Below are 22,136 nucleotides of genomic sequence, written 5' to 3' on the forward strand. Positions count from 1 at the left end.
TGTAAATGTGATATTTCAGGTTTTTATTTTGAATACATTTGCAGCAAAATGTCTAAAAACCTGGTTTTGCTTTGTCATTATGTTGTATTGTATGTAGATTGATGAGGGAAAAAAGCTATTTTATCCATTTTAGAAAAAGGCTGTAACGTAACAAAATGTGGAAATGGTCAAGGGGTCTGAATACTTTCTGAAGGCACTGTACTTCATATTACAGTGTAAAGTAGTATGTTTGTACCATTTTCCATCTCCGCTGTGGACTCAGCGTTGTGTATCAGGTCCTGAAGCTCGGTTGTTGGTGAGTCGATGGCTCTGCAGGAGGGCCTTCTGTTTGAAGACAGTAGGTCACTTGGGTCTTTACAGACTCTACAGTCACTACAGACTCTGGTTCAATTCCAGGCTGAATCACAACCAGCTGTGATTGGGAGTCCCATAGGGAAGCGCACAATTGGCCCAGCGTTGTCTGAGTTAGGGTTTGAAAATAAGAATTTGTGCTTAATTGACTTGCCTAGTTACATAAATAAATTCAGGAATTTGCGTCACCAAACATCAGTCCAAAATCTTGCTCAATCTACAGACAAGACACACAAAGACAATAAAATCTCAGCTACCAGATTTCTAAGACATGGTCCTGTCGCCTTTTAAGGGTATTAGCTCTGTCAATGACCACCCTTAGACATTTTTATTTTATTTTATTTTACCGTTATTTTACCAGGTAAGTTGACTGAGAACACGTTCTCATTTGCAGCAACGACCTGGGGAATAGTTACAGGGGAGAGGAGGGGGATGAATGAGCCAATTGTAAACTGGGGATTATTAGGTGACCGTGATGGTTGAGGGCCAGATTGGGAATTTAGCCAGGACACCGGGGTTAACACCCCTACTCTTACGATAAGTGCCATGGGATCTTTAATGACCTCAGAGAGTCAGGACACCCGTTTATTAACGTCCCATCCAAAAGACGGCACCCTATACAGAGCAGTGTCCCCAATCACTGCCCTGGGGAATTGGGATCTTTGTTTAGACCAGAGGAAAGAGTGCCTCCTACTGGCCCTCCAACACCACTTCCAGCAGCACCTGGTCTCCCATCCAGGGACTGACCAGGACCAACCCTGCTTAGCTTCAGAAGCAAGCCAGCAGTGGTATGCAGGGTGGTATGCTGCTGGCCAATTGCTTTGGAAAAGACAATGCATCAACATGTCATTCAAACGTTCTCACACATGCATGCTATGAAGTTGACAGAGTCCATTTCATTCAAACCATACCTGGTATGTCCAGAAACTGTGGAACACGGAGTATGTCAGAGGAGTTCTGTGAGTCATGGACGATTTTTTGACAGTAGGTTGAGGTCAGCTTCATATTTTCTTTTACGGTTGCTTCATCAGACGTGTGTATCATCAGCACGATGGCCTTTCGACACTGCCCTTCTTCCCTCAGCCAGTCTTTGTCCATGAAGGGGTCTCTGTCAGCAGCTGGTCCACCTCCAACCAAACACAAAACACTGGTATAGACAGTCCAACCAAACCCCATTACACTGAATTGTGAGAAAACCCCATAAAAAACAAGTCTCACTCACTCCCTTGAAAACACACATTCACATGCTTACACCCTGGCATGCCTGCACCCGAGCGAGCACAAACCATACACACACAAATAAAATACTGAAGCTAATTTGTCACTGGTGCATGTTAGAATCTGGAAGAAAAGTTTAACAGTTGCAGGGACTGTGTAATGTTTAATGCTCCTCAGTCACCTTCACATACACAAAGCCTAATAAATGTAATCTTCAGTTACAAGTGACCGAGGAGGAGCATGTAAACAGCATCAGTGCTATGTTAGAGAGCTTTACAACTTGAAACGTGATGCTGTGTTTATCATTTCAACATTTAGTGATGTTGCAGTGACAGTTTCACTATCGGCAGAATGTTCCTTCAAAACAGCAAAACCATTTTTAAAAATGGTCTTACATCACTTCCCCTTGGCCCTATAACCCTATCAATGTGTGCAGGTCCATAAGGTGAAAGCTCCACGACTACACTGCTTACATCTATCCACACCCTTCAACTCTGCGAACATCAAAGGGTTAGGGCTAAGGGGAAGTGATAGGGAGTGAATTGGTACCCAGATTTATTTTGAACTCACATAGTCAGTCTTGTTTTGTGGTCGGCTAGGTACGGGAACAAGGAAACTATTCCTCTTGCATATGCCTCCTTCACGTCGCGGGGGACTTGTTCTGAACCCCTCCAAAAAGAAAAAATATTAGATTGGCAATAATACATGAATGCAAAACATTGAACTTAATGCGTAAAAAAACTTGATGGTTTACCCATGATCCTCTGTCATATTTGCAACCAATATCTTGATCATATCACGCTTGCTGCGGTCAGCCAAGCTTTTTGTCCGAGCATACTCATTCATTCACGATCCTTTCCCCTCCAGCTTTGCTCTGGAAAATGTCCTCAATCATCTAACAAAAAGCACAGCATACACAGACCCTAGTATACCAGGATTCTTTATCAAAATATGTTTTATTGATTCCTCACCTCCTTCTGAAATCCCATTTGATAAGACCTAATGTTCCTCTCCTAATTCATTGTTCTGTAGTTGGTTTTGAGAACGATGAGAAGAGGATATGAGGAGCCAAGGATTGACAAATTGAGAAAGAGCTCAGTGGTAGCCAGCCATCCTCCTGGAGAGCTACTGTGCAAGCGTTGGTTTCAGCCCTGCTCCATCACCTGGCTATATCACTAAACTGCACATTAGGATCTATCAAGATTATTTAAGTCGATTAGAGCAGGACTGGAAAAATCCTACATACACTAAGTAAATCTCTGGGAGTAAGCCAACCCAACATCACAAAGATGGAACCTCAGGAAGATCAATAAAGTTTTTAGGTATAAAAAGACAATCCTAGAAAATAATGAAAGGCTTACTTTGGCTGGACTATCTTCCTCTGCTCTCCTTTTTCTGTTAGGACTTTGTGTCAGGGTAACAGAGTCGTCAGAGTCTAATGAACCACCAACATCCACGGAGCAGCTTGCAGAAGAGTTAACAGAATCTGCCCGTTACATGAATAAATGAAAGCTCGGTTCTCAACAATGCTACAGGGATAATACAACCAAATTGCATATCTGTTTCTTTACATTTTGGTTGTTAGTCATACTCTAAACCCCATTTAGCATGCTTTAAATGTCAGGTGCAAATAATTTGCTATGAAATCCTTAACCTACAATTATATATGGGATGTTGAGATAAGACATGCAATTAATGAGTTCTGATGTGAACTGTGATGCCACAGAATGCGTGGTGTGTGACTCCATCCCTCAAAATCTTGGACCCCTGGCAAACTCCCCCTCCCAAAAGTATGTTTGGCATTTAAATGTCTCAGCGGTGCCCCCTGCAGGCTTTGGGGGACGGGGTGGCCCGTCCTTTACTGTACCATCCCTGCGAACACCAGACCTCCCTCTGGATCCGGGTGCCAGACCTGGGCCAGCAGGATTAGATCTGGCCTGCCGGATTCCGGGCAGATGTCGGCCATATCATTTGTGCTAGCTGGGATTGTATGAACGAATGCATTGATCATAGCTCTGTACTGTAGAGAAATAACTCGCCATCAGAACTTGTTTCATTGGGTAAACACATTTTTAGCAAACTGAGGTCTGGTCTCTGAAGAAGATACTGAAACACTTCAACTACTTTAGTCCCAGATTCATCATAAACTTTTAAGTCCCTGGTAGGCAGGATACATTTATTGACAAATTGGAAGACATTAAACAACATTTGGATCGCTGTTAGGGTTTCTGTAAACAATTGCAATTGTGGCAATCACTCACCTCCTTCCAAAAAGTCTTTGAAAGTCAATGGCTCTTGTGAAAAAATGAACTTCTTCTCATCTTTGTATTTCACTTGTACAGCCAGCAGCCTAGTCAGCACTACCCTAACATAGCCTATATAAACACAACTACGTTCAACTTCAATACATTCTAATAAAAATAAGCTTAATGAACAACGCAGGACACAATATTGATATTCACACTAATGGTTGCATGCACTACATTTGCATATCGCGTGTGGATTTCAGCATATGAGATTGAGATAAACACCTAGCTAATTTTGCTATGGTTACATAAAATCCCTTCAACCGAACAACATATTCATTGCTTTCTCCTTGCTTTACTGTGCTGCAATTATTAACTATATATTTAGTAACATACATGAGGCAAGCACCACATTTGACTCTACAGTAGATACCGTAGATAGTACACACAAGGCACACACGCCTAGAAAAAGTATCGACAGCTGACAGTTAACAACATCATAGCTACCCAGGCACACATCCATTACTAAGCCTTCGAACTGTGTCATTGCGTTTTGGTACCTCAGGACATTAATTTCCAATGGAATGCTGCGTTTGCCTTGCAGCATTGCATTGCAGAGGCCGTTGCTGTACATTCTGTGTGGTGCATACGTTGGATTTATCAAACGAATGCATCAAGTTGTATGCGTTTACTTGACAGAAAGTAGCAAAATGTGAATGTTTAATTTTTGTTGCACACATATCCAGTAAAAAAATATGGGATAATATACTAAAAACAGTTTGACTGTAGAATTTCTTTAAATTTTGTATTAATTTATTTGCCAAGTAGCATACATATTATTCCAGAGATGGTTGAAGTCGTGAAAGCGCAGGTCTGTGTGGGTCCAGAGATGGTTGAAGTCCTGAAAGCGCAGGTCTGTGTGGGTCCAGAGATTGTTGAAGTCCTGAAAGCGCAGGTCTGTGTGGGCCCAGAGATGGTTGAAGTCCTGAAAGCGCAGGTCTGTGTGTGTCCAGAGATCGTTGAAGTCCTGAAAGCGCAGGTCTGTGTGGGTCCAGAGATGGTTGAAGTCCTGAAAGCACAGGTCTGTGTGGGTCCAGAGATGGTTGAAGTCGTGAAAGCAAGCAGGGGAGTTCCACCGTCTCATTCAAGAGCTTTGACTGTTTAGAGAGGAATTCCGAAGTTACTTTCGTCTGGACCGAAGCCAGTTCGATCACCTGCTCCAGATGGTTGAGACAGGATCGCCTGGATGGATAACAACTACCGTGAGCCCATCAGCCCAGTTGAACGCCTGGCGATTTGTCTCCGGTAAGCTAAATTCTAGTAAATTTTGAAAGCCTTTGATACCATAATTGATTGATATTAGATATATTTTATGTGCAACCTAGCTAGCTAAAGGGCTCTCTAGTTAATAGCCCATATGTGACAAAGGGTTCGCCTATAGGGACAGCCGGAGAACCCTTTTAGGTTCTAGATAGTACCTTCCTTTAGAGTAGAGTTGGCCTGGGCTACAGTTTATTGATATAGTCATAGACTGAATTGTACAGTTTCAAGGCATTGTTAATGATGGTTGATGAGTATTACAATATAATTAGTAGAGCATAATAAACTGTAATGAGGTAGCTATGTGAGTAGATATAATATATGGGTGGAATTCAAGTTACACACAATTTTGATAATTATTTTGAATTATATTTCAGATTCTTGGCGACAGGGGACTCCTACAGGACCATCGGAGTTGGACGGTCCACAGTGGCAGGCATTGTCCCCTCTGTGGCACAAGCCATTTGGGACTGTCTGGTTGGTGAATACATGCCTGTCCCCAAGGAGGAAGCCTGGAGGGCCATTGCTGCCGAGTTCCTGGAGAGGTGGAATTTCCCCAACTGTTTTGGATCCATTGACGGAAATTGTAGTAATCCGGGCTCCACCGTGCTTGGGTTCGCAATTCTACAACTACAAGAGTACATATTCAGTTGTACTCTTGGCTGTTGTAGATGCCATCTACTGTTTTCGTGTCGTCGATGTTGGTGCTTATGGCAAGGGAAGTGATGGCGGGACCCTGCCTTCGAACAGGCACTTAAAAAAAAAAAAAAAACGTTTATTTTTATTTAACCTTTATTTAACTAGGCTAGTTGAGGACAAGTTCTCATTTACAACTGCGACCTGGCCAAGAATAAAGCAAAGCAATTCGACACATACAACAACACAGAGTTACACATGGAATAAACAAACATACAGTCAATAATACAGTAGAAAAAGTCTATATACAGTGTGTGCAAAATAGGTAAAATAAGGGTAAGGCAATAAATAGGCCATGGTGGCAAAGTAATTACAATATACCAATTAAACACTGGAGTGATTGATGTGCAGAATATGAATGTGCATGTAGAGATACTGGGGTGCAAAGGAGCAAGATAAATAAATAAATACAGTATGGGGATGAGGTAGTTGGATGGGCTATTTACAGATGGGCTATGTACAGGTGCAGTGATCTGTGAGCTGCTCTGACAGCTGGTGCTTAAAGCTAGTGAGGGAGATATGAGTCTCCAGCTTCAGTGATTTTTGCAGTTTGTTCCAGTCATTGGCAGCAGAGAACTGGAAGGAAAGGCGGTCAAAGGAGGAATTGGCTTTGGGGGTGGCCAGTGAGATAGTGGGGCAAAGGGGCAAAAAAGTGGGGCAAAAAAGTATTTAGTCAGCCACCAATTGTGCAAGTTCTCCCACTTAAAAAGATGAGAGAGGCCTGTAATTTTCATCATAGGTACACTTCAACTATGACAGACAAAATGAGGGAAAAAAATCCAGAGAATCACATTGTAGGATTTTTAATGAATTTATTTGCAAATTATGGTGGAAAATAAGTATTTGGTCACCTACAAACAAGCAAGATTTCTGGCTCTCACAGACCTGTAACTTCTTCTTTAAGAGGCTCTGTCCTCCACTCGTTACCTGTATTAATGGCACCTGTTTGAACTTGTTATCAGTATAAAAGACACCTAAAGGCTATTTTGTAAATTACATCGCCGAAGTCGAGGATCGGTAGGATGGTCAGTTTTACGAGGGTATGTTTGGCAGCATGAGTGAAGGATGCTTTGTTGCGAAATAGGAAGCCGATTCTAGATTTAATTTTGGATTGGAGATGCTGGAAGGAGAGTTTACAGTCTAACCAGACACCTAGGTATTTGTAGTTGTCCACATATTCTAAGTCAGAACCGTCCAGAGTAGTGATGCTGGACGTGCGGGCAGGTGCGGGCAGCGATCGGTTGAAGAGCATGCATTTAGTTTTACTTGCATTTAAGAGCAGTTGGAGGCAACGGAATGAGTGTTGTATGGAGGTTAGTTAAAGCTCGTCTGGAGGTTAGTTAACCCAGTGTCCAAAGAAGGGCCAGAAGTATACAGAATGGTGTCGTCTGCATAGAGGTGGATCAGAGAATCACCAGCAGTAAGAGCGACATCATTGATGTATACAGAGAAGAGAGTCGGCCCGAGACTTGAACCCTGTGGCACCCCCACAGAGACTGCCAGAGGTCCAGACAACAGGCCCTCCGATTTGACACACTGAACTCCATCAGAGAAGTAGTTGGTGAACCAGGCGAGGCAGTCATTTGAGAAACCAAGGCTGTTCAGTCTGCCGATAAGAATGTGGTCAGGATGGCACATTGGAGATTCCACCACCTGCATCACTCCCTGGGCCACGTTTTCGTCGGTAACGAGCCCTTCCCTTTGATACCCAACCCGTGAGGCCCTACGTTGGACGCCAGTTGCCATTGCCAAAGCCTGTAAGGATCTTTAACAAACGACTGTCCAGGGCAAGGTTAGTTGTTGAATGCGCCTGTGGGATTCTGGCAGCCCGGTGGAGAATGTATCGTAGAGTGCTTGGTCTCAGCCCCTCAAATGTCGATGCCTGCGTGAAGGTCACATGTGTTCTCCACAACTACCTGCGGAGGTCATTCCAGGAGCCGCTCCGGATGGAGATGGGCACGCCAAATGGTCACCTACCTGATGTCACCATGGAAGGTGCCAACAACGCCCCCAGACAGGCACTCCAGGTGAGGGAGAAGCTGACCACCTACTTCTCATCGCCAGCAGGTGAAGTCCCATGGCAGTATGCCGTGGAGTGAAATCACTCTTTTAAGAGCCCCCTAACACAAAGGTTATTTTAAGAACCATCCACCGTTGTCCATAAAATAGCATTTTTTCACAGATAATTTTATGTCTCATTGTCTCTCTTCATTTGGAAGTTATATTTAAGTGAAATTTGGGAGTAAAGACCACACCTTAATCCCTTCCCTCTCCCATTAACGTCAGTATTATACACACCTGGCATGGTACATCAGGTGAGCAGGAGCACTAATTAAGGTTATACGACATACAGTTAGTATGATAACAAAGGGAAAGGGTAACCTAGGGTCCATACAAATAGTACAGTTTACCACCATCTTCACTGGTCTGACAAAATGCTGGTGGAATTTATTTTTTAACTTTCTTCTTGTCTTAAATCTGCAAATGTGTATGGAAGAAATAAACAGATTAAGTCTAATTGAGATATTAATAAAGAAATGAAAAAATAAAGGGAACACTTAAACAACACAATGTAACTCCAAGTCAATCACACTTCTGTGAAATCAAACTGTCCACTTAGGAAGCAACACTGATTGACAATAAATTTCACATGCTGTTGTGCAAATGGAATAGACAAAAGGTGGAAATTATAGGCAATTAGCAAGACACCCCCAAAAAAGGAGTGATTCTGCAGGTGGTGACCACAGACAACTTCTCAGTTCCTATGCTTCCTGGCTGATGTTTTGGTCACTTTTGAATGCTGGCGGTGCTCTCACTCTAGTGGTAGCATGAGACGGAGTCTACAACCCACACAAGTGGCTCAGGTAGTGCAGTTCATCCAGGATGGCACATCAATGCGAGCTGTGGCAAAAAGGTTTGCTGTGTCTGTCAGCGTAGTGTCCAGAGCATGGAGGCGCTACCAGGAGACAGGCCAGTACATCAGGAGACGTGGATGAGGCCGTAGGAGGGCAACAACCCAGCAGCAGGACCGCTACCTCCGCCTTTGTGCAAGGAGGTGCACTGCCAGAGCCCTGCAAAATGACCTCCAGCAGGCCACAAATGTGCATGTGTCTGCTCAAACGGTCAGAAACAGACTCCATGAGGGTGGTATGAGGGCCCGACGTCCACAGGTGGGGGTTGTGCTTACAGCCCAGCACCGTGCAGGACGTTTGGCATTTGCCAGAGAACACCAAGATTGGCAAATTCGCCACTGGCGCCCTGTGCTCTTCACAGATGAAAGCAGGTTCACACTGAGCACATGAGCACATGTGACAGACGTGACAGAGTCTGGAGACGCCGTGGAGAACGTTCTGCTGCCTGCAACATCCTCCAGCATGACCGGTTTGGCGGTGGGTCAGTCATGGTGTGGGGTGGCATTTCTTTGTGGGGCCGCACAGCCCTCCATGTGCTCGCCAGAGGTAGCCTGACTGCCATTAGGTACTGAGATGAGATCCTCAGACCCCTTGTGAGACCATATGCTGACACATGCACATTTGTGGCCTGCTGGAGGTCATTTTGGAGGGCTCTGGCAGTGCACCTCCTTGCACAAAGGCGGAGGTAGCGGTCCTGCTGCTGGGTTGTTGCCCTCCTACGGCCTCCTCCACGTCTCCTGATGTACTGGCCTGTCTCCTGGTAGCGCCTCCATGCTCTGGACACTACGCTGACAGACACAGCAAACCTTTTTGCCACAGCTCGCATTGATGTGCCATCCTGGATGAACTGCACTACCTGAGCCACTTGTGTGGGTTGTAGACTCCGTCTCATGCTACCACTAGAGTGAGAGCACCGCCAGCATTCAAAAGTGACCAAAACATCAGCCAGGAAGCATAGGAACTGAGAAGTTGTCTGTGGTCACCACCTGCAGAATCACTCCTTTTTTGGGGGTGTCTTGCTAATTGCCTATAATTTCCACCTTTTGTCTATTCCATTTGCACAACAGCATGTGAAATTTATTGTCAATCAGTGTTGCTTCCTAAGTGGACAGTTTGATTTCACAGAAGTGTGATTGACTTGGAGTTACATTGTGTTGTTTAAGTGTTCCCTTTATTTTTTTGAGCAGTGTATATATATATACAGTGGGGAGAACAAGTATTTGATACACTGCCGATTTTGCAGGTTTTCCTACTTACAAAGCATGTAGAGGTCTGTAATTTTTATCATAGGTACACTTCAACTGTGAGAGACGGAATCTAAAACAAAAATCCAGAAAATCACATTGTATGATTTTTAAATAATTAATTTGCATTTTATTGCATGACATAAGTATTTGATCACCTACCAACCAGTAAGAATTCCGGCTCTCACAGACCTGTTAGTTTTTCTTTAAGAAGCCCTCCTGTTCTCCACTCATTACCTGTATTAACTGCACCTGTTTGAACTCGTTACCTGTATAAAAGACACCTGTCCACACACTCAATCAAACAGATTCCAACCTCTCCACAATGGCCAAGACCAGAGAGCTGTGTAAGGACATCAGGGATAAAATTGTAGACCTGCACAAGGCTGGGATGGGCTACAGGACAATAGGCAAGCAGCTTGGTGAGAAGGAAACAACTGTTGGCGCAATTATTAGAAAATGGAAGAAGTTCAAGATGACGGTCAATCACCCTCGGTCTGGGGCTCCATGCAAGATTTCACCTCGTGGGGCATCAATGATCATGAGGAAGGTGAGGGATCAGCCCAGAACTACACGGCAGGACCTGGTAAATGACCTGAAGAGAGCTGGGACCACAGTCTCAAAGAAAACCATTAGTAACACACTACGCCGTCATGGATTAAAATCCTGCAGCGCACGCAAGGTCCCCCTGCTTAAGCCAGTGCATGTCCAGGCCTGTCTGAAGTTTGCCAATGACCATCTGGATGATCCAGAGGAGGAATGGGAGAAGGTCATGTGGTCTGATGAGACAAAAAATATAGCTTTTTGGTCTAAACTCCACTCGCCGTGTTTGGAGGAAGAAGAAGTATGAGTACAACCCCAAGAACACCATCCCAACCGTGAAGCATGGAGGTGGAAACATCATTCTTTGGGGATGCTTTTCTGCAAAGGGGACAGGACGACTGCACCGTATTGAGGGGAGGATGGATGGGGCCATGTATCGCGAGATCTTGGCCAACAACCTCCTTCCCTCAGTAAGAGCATTGAAGATGGGTCGTGGCTGGGTCTTCCAGCATGACAACGACACGAAGCACACAGCCATGGCAACTAAGGAGTGGCTCCGTAAGAAGCATCTCAAGGTCCTGGAGTGGCCCAGCCAGTCTCCAGACCTGAACCCAATAGAAAATCTTTGGAGGGAGCTGAAACTCCGTATTGCCCAGCGACAGCCCCGAAACCTGAAGGATCTGGAGAAGATCTGTAGGGAGGAGTGGGCCAAAATCCCTGCTGCAGTGTGTGCAAACCTAGTCAAGAACTACAGGAAACGTATGATCTCTGTAATTGCAAACAAAGGTTTCTGTACCAAATATTAAGTTCTGCTTTTCTGATGTATCAAATACTTATGTCATGCAATAAAATGCAAATTAATTACTTAAAAATCATACAATGTGATTTTCTGGATTTTTGTTTTAGATTCCGTCTCTCATAGTTGAAGTGTACCTATGATAAAAATTACAGACCTCTACACGCTTTGTAAGTAGGAAAACCTGCAAAATCGGCAGTGTATCAAATACTTGTTCTCCCCACTGTATAGTCTTTTAAGAGACCAACAATTCTACGGTGTGCGAGTTTCAATTCTGTAAAAACACAAATAATGAATGCTGTCCTAAGACTAAACAGCAAACTGTTGTTTTAGGATATTTTCTACCCCAGAACCAACAGCTATATATTTGCCTCATATTCATCCTTTGATCTGAAATACCAATTAACCTACATGGGTATACTGTAAAAATGACCTACTTTACTTCACTGTCGCAATACTTATGACACTACCTGTGTTGTGGAGAAGAAAATATTTACCATTGAACTCGGCTTTGAAAAGCAGCTGATACATTTGAACCTTGACTGCTGCTTGTCTTTGCTGAGGCAGCCTCTTCAGTGTTGGCATCAGGCTCATGGCAAAGAGGGTCTCTTCATCCTCCTTCCTGTGAGCATCAGGTTGGGCTGCCGCGAGGTTCATAATGAGGTTCATAATAATCTCAGGTGGTCCTAGATCCAGAGGTGCTTCCTCCGTTTCCTGATCTTCCATGGCTGCACCGGTGGTGGTCATACCTGTTGATGATGTAGACGTTGTAGAGGGTCTCGCTGCACCGGGGGAGACGATGGTCTCACTTGTAGATGATGTAGAGGGTCTTGGTGCACCGGTGGTGCTCACACTTATGGATGACGTAGTAGAGGGTCTGGTTGTAAAATTGCCACTCGTTGCCCTCGGCACAATAAATGGTTCCAGAAAATAAAGAATGTGGCCGAAGCGCCATGGCTGCTGACCCAGACCTCTTCTTCTCTTTCTCTGCCCTTCTCTCTCTCTGATACCTGTCCCTGAGTCGTCTCCACTTCCTCCTACAGTCTTCTTATACATAGACATGAACATGATAAGCCAAACCATTACCATAACTATAGTTATTAGATAATGTAGCTATCATGGACATGTCACCTACTGTACACACACTGTTATCTGACCAAATTATCAGCGGTAGTATCTACCATCATTTCTATTACTATTTATCTCACATACACTCACAGTCTTTCAAATATGATTATTTGGCCAATTTATCAGGGGTAGTAACTAGCATTATTTATATTACTATTTCTCCTTCACACACACACACACACACACACCTCATTGGCTAGGTTAGCAAGCTAGCTAGTTAGGTTAGCTAGCTAACTAACTAGCCACATCTAGCACAAGCTCACTACTAAACTGACCTGGCAATCCAACTATCGTGGACACTTGTCTCCAAGCAGCATTTTTTGTATTAAAGTCCCTGTAACTGTCAGCAGTTGTGTCAAAAAGACAAGGTTTCGAGATACCTGAATTCAGTATAGTTGCGTAGCTGCGCAGAATGTTATGCAGCATTGATGCAATGACGCAGTCGGTGACTTCAAAGTGTTAACATTAGCTATCAGCTAGCTACCTAGGTAACGTTAGCTAACTGCTGTAGCTAAGTTACCCTGTTAGTGTTAGCAAACTGTTAGCTAACGTTAGCTAATTGCCACGGTAACATTACAAAACATTTGGTGTCGAATTAACACACATTTATTGGTTTATTCAACTGTGGTGATACCAAAAAAATAGGAATTTAGCCGCTTCAAGTACCTACCTTTTGTACTATATGTCCATTCTGTCAAACTGAGCTAAAATCATTAGCTAGATAGTTAGCTAACGGTAGCTACGCTTTAAGAATGGCGCCAAGCCTGGCTTGGTTAAAAAAAACTGGCTATACTATACCGATCGACTGCTAGGTATTAATTAATATTTGGCTTAATATCTAGAACTAGCTAATGATACATGATAAGAAGGATACGCTAAATGGTTGACATAGGCCACTTTTGAATTTAAAACAATATTACTTACCTGAATGCAAAGACATTCTGTCAGTGTCAGCGTGAGGAAGAAAATATAAATGGCGGCAAAATCAAAATTGAACTGCTAATCTGTGAGCAGGATCACATTGACTCTTGCAATATTTATAAACACTATATTCGAATTAACTCTGTGTTTTACCTCGACTCTAGTGGTCACAATCAGTCACTTAATTCCCGAAATAGTTAAAGCTGCTCTTTTCGAGTCAAATAATAGTAACTCTGCTGTAATGACTGCATTATTTGCTGTGCAGCAAACTTCCCCTCAAAGGAGGGGACTTACTTACCTTGGGCAAAATACAATGTAGGCACACATAAATTCTGATTGATACTGTTATAAGTAGGCTAATTTCTTTAACGAGTCTGACGCGAAGGATATACTGCTTTCTCGGGACTGAGCCAAAATCCCCATAATTTTCGCGAAGAAAAGACGGATAAAAAGGGGGCGGTGGTCGGGTTGCCTTCTGAGAATTCGTAGGCGAGTGAGTAAACACCTTCTACCATCAGTCCTATTAGCCAACGTGCAATCATTGGATAACAAAATGGATGGGCTCCGATCAAGGATATCCTACCAATGGGACATTAAAAACTGTAATATCTTATGTTTCACCGAGTCGTGGCTGAACTACGACATGGATAACATACAGCTGGCAGGGTTTTCGGTCCATCAGCAAGATAGAACAGCTGCCTCTGGTAAGACAAGGGGTGGCAGTCTGTGTCTATTTGTAAATAACAGCTGATCCAAGTAATCTATTATTAAGGAAGTCTCAAGGTTTTGCCCACCTGAAGTAGAGTATCTCATGATAAGCTGTAGACCACACTATTTACCAAGAGAGTTTTCATCTATATTTTCCTAGCTGTCTATTTACCTCCACTAACCGATGCTGGCACTCAATAAGCTGTATAGGGCCATAAGCAAAAAGGAAAATGCTCATCCGGGGGGAAACTTAAATCTGTTTTACCTCATTTCTACCAGCATGTTAAATGTGCAACCAGAGGAGAAAAAAACTCCAGACCACCTTTACTCCACACACAGAGACGCGTACAAACCTCTCCCTTGCCCTCCATTTGGCAAATATGACCATAACTCTATCCTGCTTACAAGCAAAAACCAAAGCAGGAAGTACCAGTGACTTGCTCAATAAGGAAGTGGTCAGAGGACGCAGATGCTAAGCTACAGGACTGTTTTGCTAGCACAGACTGGACTATGTTCCGGGATTCTTCCAATGGCATTGAGGAGTACACCACATCAGTCACTGGCTCCATCAATAAAGGCATCAATGACGTCGTCCCCACAGTGACCATACGTACGTACCCAAAACCAGAAGCCATGGATTACAGGCAACATCCGCACTGAGCTAAAGGCTTTCAAGGAGCGGGACTCTAACCCGGACTCTAACCCGGACCCTCCGACGAACCATCAAACAGGCAAAGCATCAATACAGGACTAAGATTGAATCGTACTACACTGGCTCCAATGCTCGTCGGATGTGGCAGGGCTTGCAAACTATTACGGACTACAAAGGGAAGCACAGCCGTGAGCTGCCCAGTGACACAAGGCTACCAGACGACCTAAATAACTTGGCACAGGGCCAGATGGATTACCAGGACGTGTACTCCAAGCATGCGCTGACCAAATGTCAGTGTCTTCACTGACATTTTCAACCTGTTCCTGACCGAGTCTGTAATACCAAAATGTTTCAAGCAGACCACCATAGACACTGTGCCCAAGAACACCAAGGTAACCTGCCTAAATACAGGATTAAGATTGAGTCCTACTACACCGGCTCTGATGCTCGTCGGATGTGGCAGGGCTTGAAAACTATTACGGACTACGAAGGGAAATCCAAACGCGAGCTTCCCAGTGACACGAGCCTACCAGACGAGCAAAATGCCTTTTATGCTCGCTTCGAGGCAAGCAACACTGAAGCATGCACGAGAGGACTAGCTGTTCTGGATGACTGTGTGATAACGCTCTCGGTAGCCGATGTGAGCAAGACCTTTAAACAGGTCAACATTCCCAAAGCCACGGGGCCAGATGGATTACCAGGACGTGTACTCAAAGCATGCTAGGGCCAACTGGCAGGTGTCTTCACTGACATTTTCAACCTCTCCCTGACTGAGTCTGTAATACCTACGTTTCAAGCAGACCACCATAGTCCCTTTGCCCAAGGAAGCGAAGGTAACCTGCCTAAATCATTACCGCCACGTAGCACTCAAGTCTGTAGCCATGAAGTGCTTTGAAAGGCTGGTCATGGCTCGCATCAACACCATTATAACAGAAACCCTAGACCCACTCAATTTGCATACCGCCGCAACAGATCCACAGATGATGCAATATCTATTGCCCTCCACACTGCCCTTTCCCACCTGGACAAAAGGAACACCTACGTGAGAATGCTATTCATTGACTACAGCTCAGCGTTCCACACCATAGTACCCTAAAAGCTATCACTAAGCTAAGGACACAGGGACTAAACACCTCCCTCTGCAACTGTATCCTGGACTTCCTGACGGGCCACCCCCAGGCAGTAAGGGTAGGCAACAACACGCCTGCCACACTGATCCTCAACTCTGGGGGCTCTCATCGGTGTGTACTTAGTCCCCTCCTGTACTCTCTGTTCACCATGACTGCGTGGCCAAGCATGACTCCAACACCATCATTAAGTTTGCTGACGACACAACAGTGGTAGGCCTGATCACCGGCAACGATGAGACAGCCTATAGGGAGGAGGTCAGAGAACTGGCAGTGTGTTGCCAGGACAACAACCTCTCCCTCAATGTGAGCAAGACAAAAGAGCTGATCGTGGTCCACAGTAAAAGGCGGGCCGAACAGGACCTCATTAACATCAATGGGGCTGTAGTGGAGCGAGTCGAGAGTTTAAAGTTCCTTGGTGTCCACATCACCAACAATCTATCATGGTCCAAACACACCAAGACAGTCGAGAAGAGGGCACGACAACGCCTATTCCCCCTAAGGAGACTGAAAAGATTTGGCATGGGTCCCCAGATCCTCAAAAAGTTCTACAGCTGCACCATCGAGAGCATTCTGTCCGGTTGCATTACCGCCTGGTATGGCAACTGCTCAGCATCTGACCAGAAGGCGCTACAGAGTTTAGTGCGTACGGCCCAGTACATCACTGGGGCCAAGCATCCTGCAATCCAGGAGCTATATAATAGGCGTGGTCAGAGGAAAGGCCAAGCGGTACTGGAGCGCCAAGTCTAGGACCAAAAAGCTCCTTAACAGCTTCTACCCCCAAGCCATAAGACTGCTGAACAATTAATCAAATGGCAAAAGGACTATTACATTGACCCCCCCCCCCCCCCATTTGTTTTGTACACTGCTGCTACTCGCTGTTTATTATCTATGCAAAGTCACTTCACCCCTACCTACATGTACAAATTACCTCTAACCTGTACCTCCGCACACTGACTCGGTACCGGAACCCCCTGTATAAAGCCTCGTTATTGTTATGTTATTGTGTACTTTTTATTATTTTCTATAGTTCTAGTTCTAGCTGCACCATCGAGAACATCCTGACTGGTTGCATCACCGCCTGGTATGGAAACTGCTCGGCCTCTGACCGCAAGGCAATGCAGCGGGTAGTGCATACGGCCCAGTACATCACTGGGGCCAAGCTTCCTGCCATCCAGGACCCACCCAGGACCTTCCTGCCACCCAGGTATCAGAGGAAGGCCCAAAAAATTCCCAAGGACTCCAGCCACCCTAGACTGTTCTCTCTGCTACCGCACGGCAAGCGGTACCGGAGCGCCAAGTTTAGGTCAAAAAAACTTCTTAACAACTTCTACCCCCAAGACATAAGACTCTTGAACTATTAATCAAATGGCTACCAAGACTATTTACATTGTCCCCACCACCCATTTATACGCTGCTGCTACTCTCTATTTATTATCTGTGCATAGTCACTTTACCTCTACCTACATGTACATATTACCTCAATTACCTTGACTAACCGCTGCCCCCGCACATTGACTCTGTACCTCAACCCCCTGTATATAGCCTTGCTACTGTTATTTTTTTGTTGTTCCTTAAGTATTTGATATTTCTATATTTTTTGTTGGTTAAGGGCTTGTAAGTAAACATTTCACTGTAAGGTCAACACCTGTTATATGTTGCGCATGTGACAAATACTTTTAATTTACCATGAAAGTGATGATCACAGAGCCAGCTGTCTCTCTGGTCTTCATGTACCTCCCTCCTTTTTTATGTGCCAGTTTTATCCTAATTAATACAAACTTCTGATAAAAAATCAGGCGCTTTTAAACGTACAAATCACAGATAAAATAATTGAATGAGGAAAATAATTTATTTCCTCCTTTCAATCCTATATTGGTTGTAAACATACCAATGATCACCATACATTGTCTCAAGCGCCTCAAGACAAATGTGATGGCTGAGTTTACCTTTGTTTTTAGTAAAGATTCACAGTTTTTGTGTTCTTCTCATGCAATTCTCTAATGGCTGGTCCTGTACAGCAGTGGGCATGCCAGGGATGCCAGGGATCATGTCCCCAGGCGAAGTTGTTCACCCATGGGCTAATAGGCTCTCTGAAGCCCAAACAGAGGCCTTGCCCTGGGGTTGTGTACAGTGGGTCCTGACACAGACACACTTTGTTCTCCTCCTGCAGTAACTTCCAGTCGTCAGCCATGTTCGAGAGCTCTGAGTCGGCAGCCGCCGAGGGAGTCAGCACAGACAGCACCCTGGGATCCCCCGTCACCGCCTGCAAGAAGGTAAATACAGGGGGACGGTGTGTGTGTACAGTATGTCCGGTAAATATTAATGTGTGTGTGTGTCCATCTCCCTGGTGAGGGAGAGTTTGTGCCATTGCAACAGAGAGTAATGATGGAGGACCAGGTGTTTCAGGTCATCTAGTTGGATTCATCATCTCACTGTGCCAGGGAGACAATGAGAGAAATGGCAAAGAACACTGGTCTCGGGAGATTACATTGAGTTTCAACCTCTTCTGTTATGCTCCCCCTCCTTCCTCTTGAATAAGGAGCATTGTCAGTCGATATAGCTGCTTGTTCAGTCACTTCATTAGTAGACGGGTTGTCACGTTAAATTACTTCCACTGAGCCTCGCCGCTTTGCCGCTAACATACAAAAATAATATTACATCACAGGAGGTTGGTAATGGCTGGAGCGGAATGGCATCAAATACATCAAACACATGGTTTGATGCCATTCCATTTGTTCCGTTCCAGCCATTATATTGAGCCCTTCACCCCTCAGCAGCCTCCACTGTATTACATGTAGTATTGGTAATAGAAGTGTCTGCACAATGACACAAAACTGTATGGCTTCCAAGTGTGTATTTATAAAGGCAAGATTTCAACCCTAACTCTAGGGTCAGGTCCCCTGACTTGACAAAGACCTAGCAATCTAAATATTGCCTGAATAAAATACATGTGGGAGAATAATATTATTTTAACTGGTGAACATTTACTGATATCAAGCTCCTGCTCAAGCTCCTGTATGAAGCTGGGTTATGTTCATTGGTGCACATCGTCGCAAGACATTTTGTAACGGAAGTAAAGGGCAATTAGTGGACAAGTTGAAATAGCACATCCCTGTTTTGGGCGGTTATCTCCCATGTTGTGCCTAATGAACACAACCCTGCCCTCACTCCAAGCTCTGCCAAATTGTGATGTCATGACCATGAGGCCATCTGAGTGTGAGTCACCTCTACCTGGCGATGGCCCAGAGCAGATGGACAACACCAGAGGGAGATAGTGCAGGACAGGGGCACAGGGGGCATGATGGCATCAGCCTAAAAATACACTACGGAAATTATTATGATCTCTATTGTTTTGTAACCTGACTACCCATCCCATTTCCTCCCTGCTTTCAGGGAGGTTGGGTTAAATGCAGAAGACACATTTGGGTTGAATGCAGTCAGTTGTGCAACTGACTAGGTATCCCCTTTCCCTTCTTATAGAATTTCCTTCAACCTCATGGCTTGGTTTTTGCTCTGACATGCACTGTCAACTGTGGGACCTTCTATAGACAGGTGTGTGCCTTTCCAAATCGTGTGCAATCAATTGTAGACTCCAATCAAGTTGTAGAAACATCTCAAGGATGATCAATGGAAACAGGATGCACCTGAGCTCAATTTCAAGTCTCATTGCAAAGGGTCTGAATACTTATGTAAATAAGGTATTTCTGTTTTTTATTTTTAGTAAATATGCAAAATGTTTTGTCATTATGGGGTATTGTGTGTAGATTGATGAGGGATTTAAAAAAATCTATTTTAGAATACGGGTGTAACGTAACAAAATGTTGAAAAAATCAAGGGGTCTGAATACTTTCCGAATGCACTGTGCGTGTCCCTCTGACAAAGGTACTCTTGACTCTTGAGTGTCATTGAAAGTCGCACGTCAATAGGACTTGACACTTAACGCATAGGGTCCATTGAAACAGCTCGCAGGGGAAGAGTAAAAACACAGTAAATATGTGGAGAGTAAATAGGCTAACTGACAGGCTATTGATCCCTCTTACAGAGCGAGGTCCCACAGAGCACCTCTTGAACAAAGGGCCTGTAGAGATCTTTATTGCAAGAGGGTAAACACTAAGATTGTCAGCTGAAGGTGAATGGGGGACTCGTGTGTGTGTGTGTGTGTGTGTGTGTGTGTGTGTGTGTGTGTGTGTGTGTGTGTGTGTGTGTGTGTGTGTGTGTGTGTGTGTGTGTGTGTGTGTGTGTGTGTGTGTGTGTGTGTGTGTGTGTGTGTGTGTGTGTGTGTGTGTGTGTGCATGCATTTGTATGTTATACATTCTGAGAAGGAGTTCAGTCACGTGTCTGTGTGTAAGACTGTGTGTTATCTGTGTCTTCCAGGTGCTGTGCAGTAGCAGTGTGCTGGACTCGTCAGAGTACTGGCTGAGGAATGAGAAGGCACTGTGCAGGCTGGGCCTTCTGGAGGATGACGCTGAGGGGAGATACAACACGGTGAGAACTGTGTGCCTGTGTGCCAAGGTGCAATAAAAAAATGTTTTTAAAATGCATATCAGGATGATTTTAATCAAATCCTATTAAATTATTTTATTTGTAACTATATGACTGCCACCAAATCGATGACAATTTATAGAACTTTGTAACACAGGAATTCTCCCTTTGGGACTCGACTGGTAAGGGCTGGTGTTCTTACTAGAAAACAAAGGTATCACTCCGTCTGTCTGTCCTTTCCCTCAGTCTCATTCTGTGCTCTGGGTCAATTAAAAAGCGTTTTCATTTTCCCATTGTGTGTGCAAATGAGACAGTGCCGTTTTACACAATGTGTCCAGACTGGATGAGGAGCAGGGGTTAGGTGTGTGTGTGTGTGTGTGTGTGTGTGTGTGTGTGTGTGTGTGTGTGTGTGTGTGTGTGTGTGTGTGTGTGTGTGTGTGTGTGTGTGTGTGTGTGTGTGTGTGTGTGTGTGTGTGTGTGTGTGTGTGTGTGTGTGTGTGTGTGTGTGTGTGTGTGTGTGTGTGTGTGCGTGCACCCTCTTCTGTTAACCAGTATTATCACAATAATAGGCCTGTGGCCATATCAGCTTAGTTAATTACAGACTCTGGGCCAGGAGTGAACAGGGTCTGTGTTAGTGAGTGTGTGGAATGCAGATTTAATACGTTTGGCTGGATATGGTATTTCTTTACTCCGCTGAGGGTTTTGGTTGGGGAGCAGGAGAAGGGTTGGTTTATTAGTGTGTTCATTTGGTTCATTTATGGAATCGTCTAACATGGTCGCTTTTATCAATGTGATTGTTACAATGTGATTATCATTGATTACACACTCAGCGGCAAATTCAAATTAAGCTCAGAGGTCGTGTTTACGACAGGATCAAGTTTATTGTCCCTGAAGGGAAATTGTCTTGACATTGATATGTCATCCTGGGTTGTTTTCACAAAGTGTGATATCTTTATTATCCACTCATTTCATATGATGGAGACAATATGGCCACACGAACTGGTTGATTATGTGACAATTACAGTGACGTGTATTCCTGAATAGAGACAGGAATGTGTGCGTGGAAGGCTCAGGAAGTAGAAGGGACTATGCACTCAGGAGCTCAAAGTGCTAAGATAAAAATCTTGTAAGCTCTCTTTTCACTCCTTACCAAATCTAGGTCTTGTCACTTTTGATCACTCTCTCATGTTTTAAGGCAGGGCCTGAGCTCACAGTGAGATGTTACCTAGTTGCGATAGTCACAGTGAATTTCATCTGAACACATTGACAGAGGGTAAGCAATTTGGAACCGAAGTCTTCTACACCGTTAGTTCTGCTCTGCTAGTTACAGTGAAGTTACGGAGATATGTTTCCAATCCTATTTAAAATTTTTGTAGAGATGAGATCTATATCATTGTTCATCTCAGACCCCAGAACCAAATGTTCCATGCACTAATAATCTGTCACGAGAGACTAGCATTCTATGCCATCAACACATAAACTATTCCCAGTTTCACTCTCTCTCTCTGCACACTGCCACACACACACACACACACACACACACACACACACACACACACACACACACACACACACACACACACACACACACACACACACACACACACACACACACACACACTGCTGCATCTATGTAGATAATTGAATTGTATTCAATGAGATATGGGGAGCTGAAAATGACAATTTAAGCTGAATCTTACGGCTGATGGCTAGGACGGAGTTAGTTACAGTGATGAGATAAGATATTCCCATTTCGTATCATTCCTCACTGCTCTAATTGCCTGCTTGG

General features: G+C 44.3%; 1 protein-coding gene across 8 annotated transcripts in view; it reads left to right on the forward strand.

The window, feature by feature from the left end:
- The window catches only part of LOC139548563 (A-kinase anchor protein SPHKAP-like), a 179,076-nt gene that overhangs the window by 117,612 nt on the left and 39,328 nt on the right, over positions 1-22,136 (forward strand). For all 8 annotated transcript variants that reach the window (XM_071358292.1, XM_071358295.1, XM_071358299.1 and 5 more), the window contains 2 exons: positions 18,036-18,138; positions 20,240-20,350. In XM_071358292.1, coding sequence (XP_071214393.1) covers positions 18,036-18,138; positions 20,240-20,350 — 214 coding nt within the window. The remainder of the gene's footprint in view (positions 1-18,035; positions 18,139-20,239; positions 20,351-22,136) is intronic.

Source organism: Salvelinus alpinus, chromosome 21 (genome assembly GCF_045679555.1).
Source record: "Salvelinus alpinus chromosome 21, SLU_Salpinus.1, whole genome shotgun sequence".
Taxonomy (NCBI): domain Eukaryota; kingdom Metazoa; phylum Chordata; class Actinopteri; order Salmoniformes; family Salmonidae; genus Salvelinus; species Salvelinus alpinus.